The following is a 10,712-nucleotide window of genomic DNA, read 5'->3' on the forward strand; positions in this document are numbered from 1 at the left end:
GTTAGAAAGCTTGATATATTTAAAACTGTGTCACTCCCCACTAAGCTGCAGACTAAGAAAAATTAAGAACTTGTTTCTTTCAAAAACAAAGGAGAAAAGCTTCTGGAAATACCAGCTCATCTTGAAGCAAGAAACAAAAGTACACGTTTTGGAAGAAATAACAGAAACAACAAAGGTATGTTAATGCATTTATTTTTTTAAATAATAGAATCACTTAAACCAGAGGGTGTTAATTCCAGTTCTCTGTCTAGAGTCCTCCTGGATTTAGAGATATTTACGTTTAGCAACTGAACAGCTAATAAAAAACAATTGATTTAAATTACCAAATAATGTTTTCAATTAAGGTAGTAAATTCAATGTTGGAATGAAAACTAGGACTCCAGACTTGAAGGACTGAAATTAACTGCCCCTGTATTAAAATGTCAACTTATGCAACTGTTTACCATAAAACCTGAAGGAAAGGTAATATCACTGAGGGTACTATTTGTAAGCAAGAGTAGATCAAATTATGCAAGCAAGATTTTTTTTTAAATTATCAGCTGCCATAAATGAACATCTGTTTATAACTTACAGTAAAAGTGAATCAAAGATTTGTCTTATAACTGTCAGTAATAAAAAGTAATAAAAGTAATAAAAAGTAATAAAAAGTATGAAAAAGTATGAAACAGTGGCTGCTGGTTTTTTTTGTGACTTTTATGTTATATGATTACTTGTTTTTGTCACTTCAGGTAAGTATAGCAAATCAACAAAGCCTTCTTACACAATATGAAGGGAAATCACTCTCAGGTCTCAGAACTAGATACAGTATTTCTAGCAATTTCCAAAAACTGACAGTTACATGATTAGTTTTCATTACTCGAAGGGGGTTGATAAAAAGACGATTGATACAATCAGTAGATATTATTTTGTTATCAATCATGTTATTTTGTCCAGGACATTTCAGTATACAATAAGGAGCACATTATAAACAATCACAGAAATTTAGTATTGGAATGTAGAGTTAAAGACATACAACGATTAAATATTGGCATCAACTGCCGGAAGGTATAAACATATCAACTTGGAAAATCTGAAGTTATTGCAGTCCTGAAGCAACGTCCAGTTGCTAACAAACAAAACTGTGATTTGTTTATTTATTTATTATATAAAATAAAAAAAAACAGCAATATTTTGTTCACTTAAAGTGGCCCTCTACATTTGGGGTGACAAGATTCACAAAATAAATCCTTGAGGCTTGTTCTCCTATAATGACTGATAATCATTATTATGTTCTTTACTCGTAAATGCCTTGTGGTTTAGTGTATCCGAATGCCCATGTTTGCTATGATGTTATACAAATGCAAGGAATTACTAATTATTACTAATTCTTTAAACACTGGGTCCGTCTAGACAGCTCTAGTCTCTGATTCAGTTCACGTTCTGGATTACATAAGTCTTTTAAAATGAAAGAGTATTGATTGTAACAAAAGTGGATTGTATACATTGTGATTGGGCAATGTATAATGTATATTCTGCCCAATTCTAGCAGATGACAATAAAGTGACTAAAATGAATATAGCAGTTCAGTCTAAAAGAAATGATAAAAAGATCTGTCAGTACTACAACATCAAAAGTAGAGCAGCAGATGTAAAATGTATATAGGACAATAACTTCTAAACTTCTAAACAATGAGAGGAAAGTGGCTATAATGAGTATTTTACATAGGTATTCATTAAGGAAGTTAATAACATGCCTCTGGCAGCAGAAGAACAAACATCTGTATTAATTAGTATAAGCAGGGAAGAGAAAGGTGTTTAGGGTAATAGAAGAACTCTAAATTAATAAATCTCCAGTGTATCCTGCTAACTGAATTTAAGGAAACAAGAGATGTCATGCATAAGCAAGTTCCCATCCATAAAAAGGTGACAAAACTGAACCAATTATACCAATAATTCTGAATTCTGTTACATGTAAGGTTTTGGAAACACAAATTAGAACTAGAAGATCAGATATATGCAAGTAAGATTTTAGAGGACGGACAACATTAATTTAGAAAAGGTAAGTCGTGCTTTAATAATTAGTTGCACTTCTTTGAACAAACAAGAGTAGTAATGAAAATACACTAAACATGCGATATAGTTTGTTTATTTTATTTCTGATTTTCAGAAGGTTTTTGATAACTTTCCTCAAAAAAACATTTTCAAATTAAAGATGGGAGGCATTCTGAGAAACGTGAGGGGGTTGAACATTGATTGATTAATAGAAAACAAAGACTACAGATAAAAGGTGAATGCTAAAACTGGGATGATCTAAATAATGGAGTACTATAGGGATTATCATAAGACCACTACTGTTCCTAGTTCAAAACATTGATCACGACTTTGGTATAGTTTGTAAACTAGTTGGTTAGGTTTTCAGATGATACCAAAATAGGATGATTAGCAAAAACTACCGCAGCAAATGAAATAAAAATAGATACAATTCAAGATTGGGAGCATAACAGGCAGGCAGCAAAGCCATTAGCTATAAATACAAAGTGGGAAATGCTACGTGTGAACAGGCTACTCGTGTAACAAGATGCAGGTGTTTACAGTATGGTGAAGCACAATTAACATAAGGTAGATAGATTTAAGGAAATGATGAGGGGAAGTAATTAAAAAGACCAGACAATAAAAAGGATGTGTTGTCAAAATAGTAGAAGTTAAATCAAGGGATATGTTAAAAGTCCTCATTTAGAATACTGTGAACTATTTTAGTCATGGACTATGTTACAAAAAACGATATTGGTGCTGTGGAATCCATCCAGGGAAGAGCAACCTGTTAGTCTGAGGTTTTGTTGACCTTAAAGCATGTTCACCCCCTCTACTTAATCAAAATACCTTCTCTCAACAACCTCCGCCTGAGAACCTGGCAAAATTCCACAAACCTGGCAAACATTCAACTCTATCTGGAGTTCTTCTCATTTTTCAGTGTATGTCAGATATTCACAACTCAATAGATGTTTTGGGGTTTTTTTTTTACATTAAATTGAAAATGCTGTTGTAATATAATGTTTAAATGTGACATTTCCAGATGGATACATCAGGGTATTGTTTTGCTTATTTTTAAAATTAATGGTTGTTTGGTTGGATAAATAATTTATTTTGTTCCATTCTCAGCTTGAAAGAATGGGAAAGTGGCTACTAAATCAATTTGAGTGCAAGGTTAGATGTGAGTAGAGTTTTCATAGTTTGACTGTATTAACAAGTACTGTTATTTCCTTCAAGTACATAGCAAAATGTTGTGCTGTTCATGTGTTATTTTTTGTCAGCATAAAAAGTTTTTGCAACTCTACTATACTTAGAATATTCTCATATCTGCTTATGAATGTTAATATATTATACCTTCCTTCTAGAAATATTTCTAAAGTTTCAATGATTTTTTTCCCCTGAAGATACATTCCTCAAAAGCAACATGAACTTTTCCTGTCTTTGAAAAGCAATACTGTATGTCCCCCTGTGCTCAAACTCTTAGGTCCTGTGCAAACAGCCATAGAAGGGGTGATGACTCTACAATCAAATTCAATCTCTACATTATGTCTGTGGAAAACTGAGGTGTTAAAATAGGGCTGTGGTTGTTGTGGATCAAGTACAGTAACTCTAAGGGCAATTTTACAGTCCAAGCAGGTCTCATTCAAAGGCCTTTATTTTATCTCTATTGATGAAAACATGTTTTGTTCAAGTCTTCACATTATTGTGATTCTTGATCTTTTAAATACTTCTTAGACTTTCGCTGCTGCTGGACAAATCATGACCAATTATTTGGCATTGTTGTTGGTGGGGGCTGGTGAACATTGTATCATTACTGCATTCCCCCCCCCATCCTTTTGAATGGAAACCAGGGATTTAACCTTCACACTGTAACGGGATGAACACCTGAATTTGTTGCGTCAAAGGGAGACTGATTCTTCATAAAATTCCCCCCTGTATTTTGTTGTCCAACACCTATAAAACAGGTCGTAGAAAACAAAATTATGAGACAAGCAAAAAAGTCAACTTGTCTGTCAATGTGGATCTTCAATCAGGCCCTGTTCTACTCGTTGTGACGTTTTTGGGTTCAGAAGACCTTACTATGCACCTAGATACAATCTATGGAGGAATCTAAGGTTAGCGCTAAGAAAAGAATCAGAATTCCTCAATACAATTCATTCAGATTTACCAATTTCCTGTTCCATTATACTTTGTAAGGTCTTTTTATAATCCTAAGCACAGCCATGGCCAACCTCCTGTGTTACTATAAATGCCAAGACCGAAACAAAGAACAAAGACCGAAAATATACAGTTTTTAAACACAGAATGTTAAAAGGCATACATGCTATAGAAATGTTTAAACACCAAAACAGAATGCACAATATAATATCCGAGAATATCACAAATTATTTCAGTCAGCTGAACTTGTCACTGCCAGAGTCAAAACAGGTCTGCTGTCCACTTTATTTGCCTGCTTTGTTAACATTAAGGAACCATTCCTAAATGAATTTTACAGATCCTTTTAAAAACAGTATTTCCATTTTTAACACCAATAAAGTATTTTCATACTAATGCCAATGAACACACTGATAAAGAAATCGAAGAGATGTATCAGCACTTCCTTCTGAAAATGTTAAAGTACTTCATAATTAAAAGTTTTAGTATGAAAGGTGCTTTTTGTGTGCTGTTCATTCTACTAATTTTTTTTGTTCTTGACTGCTATAGTAAACCCACCTACAGTATAAGTGGTCATTAACATTATCTGCATAGCCATATATAATTATTGGCACATATACATTGCACTTATTTTTTATTTTATAAATCACACCTTAAGTTTGCAATTTATTTTTTCAGCAGTACTCTGTGTTTACTGTATGTTTTGAAGTTCTCAATCCATTCATACATTTCCCTAAATACTTCAGCCTTCCACTTGAGAGTTGATCAACTATTTGGAGCCTTCTCAAGTTAAGGTTAAAGTTAAAGTAGGGTTAAAGTTTTGACATAATTCTAGTCAAATTCACTGCAAGTAAAATAACTTTAGACAAGACAAATATCATGAGCATTCCAGTTCAAGAAAGGTAAATTAAAATTGACATTCAATCACTGAACACCCTAACATGAACAGTATAAATAATACAAAAACCTTTTCTCTAGTTCAGACTGTTTAAAGTTTAAAGTTTGGCAGTATTTCATGTATTTCTTTCCCATTCATTCCAAAAACACACATCTAACAGAAACCTCTCCTTTGGGATTTGTGAGCAGAATTATCACCAAACTCAACAGACTGTTTAAAAACGTCCTAAAGCTCCCAAAAGTCAATCTCTTCCACCCTTAAGCCCGATAAAAACAAATTCATATGTTACTAGGGTTTCCTGTATTCCCACAAAAGAGATACTATGAGACCAAAATGTTGTAAACTGCTATCAAATTGCTATCAAACAGATATCAAGAAAAATCTTACTTTACATGTTTCTCTAGGAATACCCTAGTGCTAATGTCCATATTCCCAGTGTTGGACTATGGTCATTACATAAAGTTGTTTACAAAATAATCTGTTATCTTCTTGGGGAAAATTGGTGTTTTATGTCAAGAGTGACCAAACCTGAAACCAGAGAGAAAAACAATCCAGCAAGTTCCTTTAAAGTCAATTCCCGAACACCTGGGACAAGTTCATTTTGACTGCTGAAGGAAATGATTAAAGTAATTTAGAGATCTTCTGAAATTAATATATCAACACCCTGTAGTATCTAAGGATCATAGTAGAACATTCCTGACTTAATTGAACTAATCACCTTACAAATCTGATAAAAACTCATTGTACTTCACAGGCAGAAAAGTTAAGGCTGACCTATTAAAAATCTCTGTTATTGTGGTGCTTAAGGAACAGGGACAACTATCCTTGTTTTATAACATTCTACTAAAAGATTTGTCACTTGTGCTGCAAATTGAACTCATCATAGTGATATCTCCTCTCTGATTGGCTCATTCTGCACAGCATATAAATACTTTAATGAAGTTAATTTACATATCTTTAATGGGGAAAACACCTTCCTGCCTTCAAAATATATTGCACTTTTCTGTGCTATTTAACAAGAAGTAGTCTTTATCAGATTAAACCTTCCTGGAATAACTACCATCTTTAGGCACAAGTCATTTTACTTTGCAGCTGCAATAACTGGAAAATTCCATAAAGTAACTATCCACTCTTATATTTGAGGATATTTTCATTTTATGATTTAATATATTGTTTCTGACACTTCCATCGCCATGTTCTGTTATGCTATTTTATTGATTTCTCTTTCCTTTATATTAGCGTTGTATTTTTGGTGCAACTATGGTAAGGTCTCTTGTCCAGCCCTTCATTGTAAATGAGAATTGGTTTTCAACAGACATATCTGGTTGAATAAGGGATTATTATTACATACATGGAACAAAGCATTCAATCAACGAAGTTTAATGACTACAATATCAACAATGAGCAACAATTCAAATATCTTCAGAATTAAATTAGTCAGGCAGATGTTACCTTGTTGGCATTGTCACTGACAATTAAACAAAAATCATAAAGACATTTGCATCCAGCCTATACTGCTATTGCAGTTCTGTAATCAGCATTTGTATAGTTGTAGAAAGATTTTCAACATACAAACACTACAATCTGAAACAATAATGCATAATGTAGCATTAAACCCCAAGCTGATACAAAATAAAAAGGACAGGCATATTAAATGTTAATTGTGGGAAAATCACATTACAATGCAAATCTGTAAGTGTCACAAATGGTATTTATAATGATGATGAAAAATAATAAATGCTTTTCAAAATTCCAAAGTTAAAATTTTCGTTATATTATAAGCCAACAAGTCCAAACAAACTCTTTTCCTGTTTTTCTGTTGTAACGAAGGGCTGGTAGATGCATGTTCAGCTTTTCATAAACTTCTTACTTGTTCACCTGTTGTCCTTGTCATCCTGGAAAAAAAACATTTCCTTAAACTTTTGAATGCCATATATTGTTGTAAACAAAATTAATCTATGTATTAGTTGTTTGTATCTGTCTCACCTGTGGTGTATCCATAGTCTTGTCCTTATCTAATTGTTCCACCATTTTGTTTTAAAGTTACAGAACCTGACTCACCTCTGGTTTAAATGGCGGATTACTAGGGCATCAAAAGGAGTGGAGGGTGGGGCTTAGGGTATTTTACCTGCCTCTCAAGGTGCACTCAAGATCTCCTTTAATCTTGTCTGAGTGTAGCAAACTTGTCTGTGTGACTGTAACATAGCCTGGTATTTATAAGTTTGCTTGGAACTTCCTAGCATGAATTTCCTTGGAAAGAAAATGAAGTTTAGTATTAAGTAAGTACTAAGTATAGTATAGTATTAAGTATTAAGTTTAGTATTTAATGTTTTGAAAGAGATTTACTCTAGATTTACTATCACATTTTTTTTTCCACAAGTTTCTATTTAGGCAGCTCTTAAATGTCTTATTCAAACTAAAGAATTATAATCAACTCTCTCTTGTACCCAAATAAACAGTGTACAAGAAACATATGACAATATATTGTGAAATACTGTATAGGAAGGGTTTTTAAAGATACCCTACCCTGGTCACCAACCCTTCTTCTCTCTTTATACAGGCAATGTATCTGACTACAGCAGAACCAGAAAACCAAACAGCTGAACCTTGCAACTGCTCCATTGAAGTCTTCAAACACGATGTGTTCCCTGCCACCTACCTGGGTATCTTCATCCTGGGCCTTGTTGGGAATGTTGTTTCATTATTCGTCTTTGTGAGGATGTGTAAAAAATGGACGTCCATCAATATGTACATGATGAACTTGCTGATCTCGGATCTGATGTTTGTGTGCTCCCTGCCTTTCCGTGTGGTGTACTACATGATGGACTCCCACTGGGTGTTTGGAGATATTGCTTGCCGCCTTATATCCTATGTATTCTATATCAACATGTACTGTAGCATCTACTTCCTGATGGTGCTAAGCATCATGCGCTACCTGGCCATAGTTAAGCCTTACAAGTATGTCAAGCTGCAGAACAGCAAAAGCGCCAAGCTTGTCTGCATTGTGGTGTGGCTTTTTGTGGCCCTGGCCTCCATCCCGCTGCTCACTTCTGGCAGTGAGGACTATAAAGGCAAAACAAAATGCCTAGAACTGGGGACCAAAGAGATCAGAATCTTAATTGGGATGAATTACATGGTAGCCTTCCTGGGATTTGTCGCCCCCTTTGCCATCATCTCTTTCTGCTACTTCCATGTGGTGAAAAACCTACTGAAGTCCAAGGATACACAGAGGAACAAGCAGTCCTTCAGAAAGTCCACTGCCTTGGTCATCATTGTCATCAGCATTTTCTTGATTTGCTTCCTGCCCTACCATGTGGTCAGGACATTGTTCCTGGAAGCCGAGAGGCAGGCCAGCCTCCACTGTGAGTCCTGTGATTACATTAATGGAATGCGCAAAGCCGCTGTCCTCACTCTCTGCCTCGCTGCCTCCAACAGCTGTTTGGACCCTCTCTTGTTTTGTTTCGTGGGGGAGAACTTCAGGCTGTGGTGGAGAAAGAAGAAACACAAAAATGAGCTGAAAGATCTGGATCCAAAATAACCACAGTGAGGGCTCAATGTGAGATCCTCACACACCTATGCTTAAGTGCTCTGTTGCTGCTCTAACCTGTTCGGAAAGCTGAGCACAGAGAGAACATGCAAAGCTAACTGAAAGGCCTCCTTAACTGTGCCATGTGACATTGTTGAAACAGGTATTTTTTGTGTGTTTTACTAAAGAAATAGAACACTAGTTACCCAAAGAAACACAATAAACTGGCCACAAATATGACATTTCTGTTTTTTCATGTTTATACAAAATCATAAAGGCATGGCTAGTTTTGTAGGACCTGGAGAGACTTACAAAAATATCACCCTTTGGGTATATACAGCAAAAATATGTACACAGCAGAGCACTTTCCAATATCGCTTTATAATGAAATAATAAAGGACAAATAACCAGTTAACAAATTGCTTCAGGTCAATTTCACAGATTGTTTGCACTGGAGAAAATGTTTTATAACATTTACTGTATGTTTCGCAGAATGATGGGTGATCATTTTGGCAAAAATATGCATTATTACAGAAATTCAGTGACAACTTGCAAATGAAACTTGCTTTTCTAGACTAACAACCTTTCCCTGTAGATGGACTGTAGTGCAAATAATAATTTACTCATATTGTTAATGATTTCCAATTAATCCAGAAGTGTAATACAATAAGTTCATTGATAACAGCTGTACTATGTTCACTGTTGAGAAAAACCTGAGTTTCTTACACATTTGATAAATTCAGTTGTGGTTTACGGGACATTTGACAAACTCAAAAAGCAGCACACATCTTGATATTGTGCAGCTGGGCTGGGAGATATGAATTTGTGACGTCAAGTGGTCTTGTATAATAAGTTCTCAGAATTGAACCATTTGGTTCCTTCTATGTGATAATATGCAAAGGTAGAAAAATACTGCAAAGCAGCAAAGACAACAAAAAAAACTGCTTAGTTCACTTGAGAATTTCATCTACAGTGAAGAAAGAGATAAGATGTGAAAAAGGGGTTAACTGATTTCTTCCTGCACAAAGACTTCTTGTGAAACAAGACATTCCATGCTTGAATTAGCACTTTTGAGTTATGGCAGCGATGTGAGCTAACTGATAAGAGATTCCAAGTGCAAAATTGAGACTCCCTAAGGAAAGATAAAACTGGCCATTCAAAGTGGTCAAGGTCTTGGGAATGTCCAAACACAGGTGACCTCCCCCCATTACCAAAGTAACAATTCGCATCTGAAATGGCTAAAGTTTGCTATATAAACTGGAAGTTTTGTACCTATATTCTGAACAATATTTTGATCTTATTGTTCCTTGCGTGCAATAAACTCAGTTGTTTAAACTTCATCTCTACAACAACAGTATAAATAAAAGACAGAAATGTATTTAGACATGACCAGGAAAGAAATCTGTGAAAAGCTAAAAAAAAAAAAGTGAATGTTTTTGGTTGTCTGCTGAAACAAGCCTAAAAAAATGAAGATTGGGGGTTTTGCACTAATTACACTGTCATTTCCTCTTCCTGATGTGTCACATGCATTACCAACTCTTATCAGGAATCTTTTCATTCATTATCTTACTTTAAATCTGTATCTACATATAATCTAAACTGACAGTTTTTACTTTTTAAATATGAGTGTGTTTTTTTTTACCTTACATTTCTACAATTTCTTGGGAATTTACCATGAGCTATGATAGAATCCTTTGTTTGAAAAAGACAGCATGCTACTTCTGCTTTTTCGTGACTGTGTGAACAATGAACACATTTCTGCGTTATTTACTGTTTTGCCTCTTACTGGACTCAAAAGGGATCTGTTCATTTGTTAGGGGGTCTGTCAATTCCCTCTTTTTTGGATTTTTTAACAAAAGAAATACTACCTTTCCAACAATAGAGAATGAGACGACTACTATTGACTGAAAGCTACAGGTGGTAAGAAGACGCCTGACATTATCATGTTCATAATCCCTTGTATTTATATAATGCTTCATTCCTAAGGATCCCTGAACATTTTTCATATGTAAGGGGATCCACTTCTTTTACTAGTAAACTGCAACAGCCACCTGGGTGATGTGTAGCTGCCATCGTGCACCAGTAGCCCCACTACTCAGCAGTGTATTTAGAGAAATGACAATTT

General features: G+C 34.8%; 1 protein-coding gene across 1 annotated transcript; it reads left to right on the forward strand.

The window, feature by feature from the left end:
* cysltr2b (cysteinyl leukotriene receptor 2b) lies at positions 1-9,965 on the forward strand. The gene is made up of 2 exons (XM_088639558.1): positions 1-175; positions 7,622-9,965. Exon 2 carries the CDS (start codon positions 7,625-7,627, stop codon positions 8,597-8,599), a length of 975 nt encoding a protein of 324 aa, XP_088495684.1. The 5' UTR covers positions 1-175; positions 7,622-7,624; the 3' UTR covers positions 8,600-9,965.
* Positions 9,966-10,712: the final 747 nt, after the last annotated feature.

This window comes from Lepisosteus platostomus, chromosome 7 (assembly GCF_059453375.1).
Source record: "Lepisosteus platostomus isolate fLepPlt1 chromosome 7, fLepPlt1.hap1, whole genome shotgun sequence".
Taxonomy (NCBI): Eukaryota; Metazoa; Chordata; class Actinopteri; order Semionotiformes; family Lepisosteidae; genus Lepisosteus; species Lepisosteus platostomus.

What these genes read in the sequence shown, in the direction of transcription:
- cysltr2b (XM_088639558.1), top strand. Translation starts at nt 7,625, where the DNA reads ATGTATCTGACTACAGCAGAACCAGAAAACCAAACAGCTGAACCTTGC.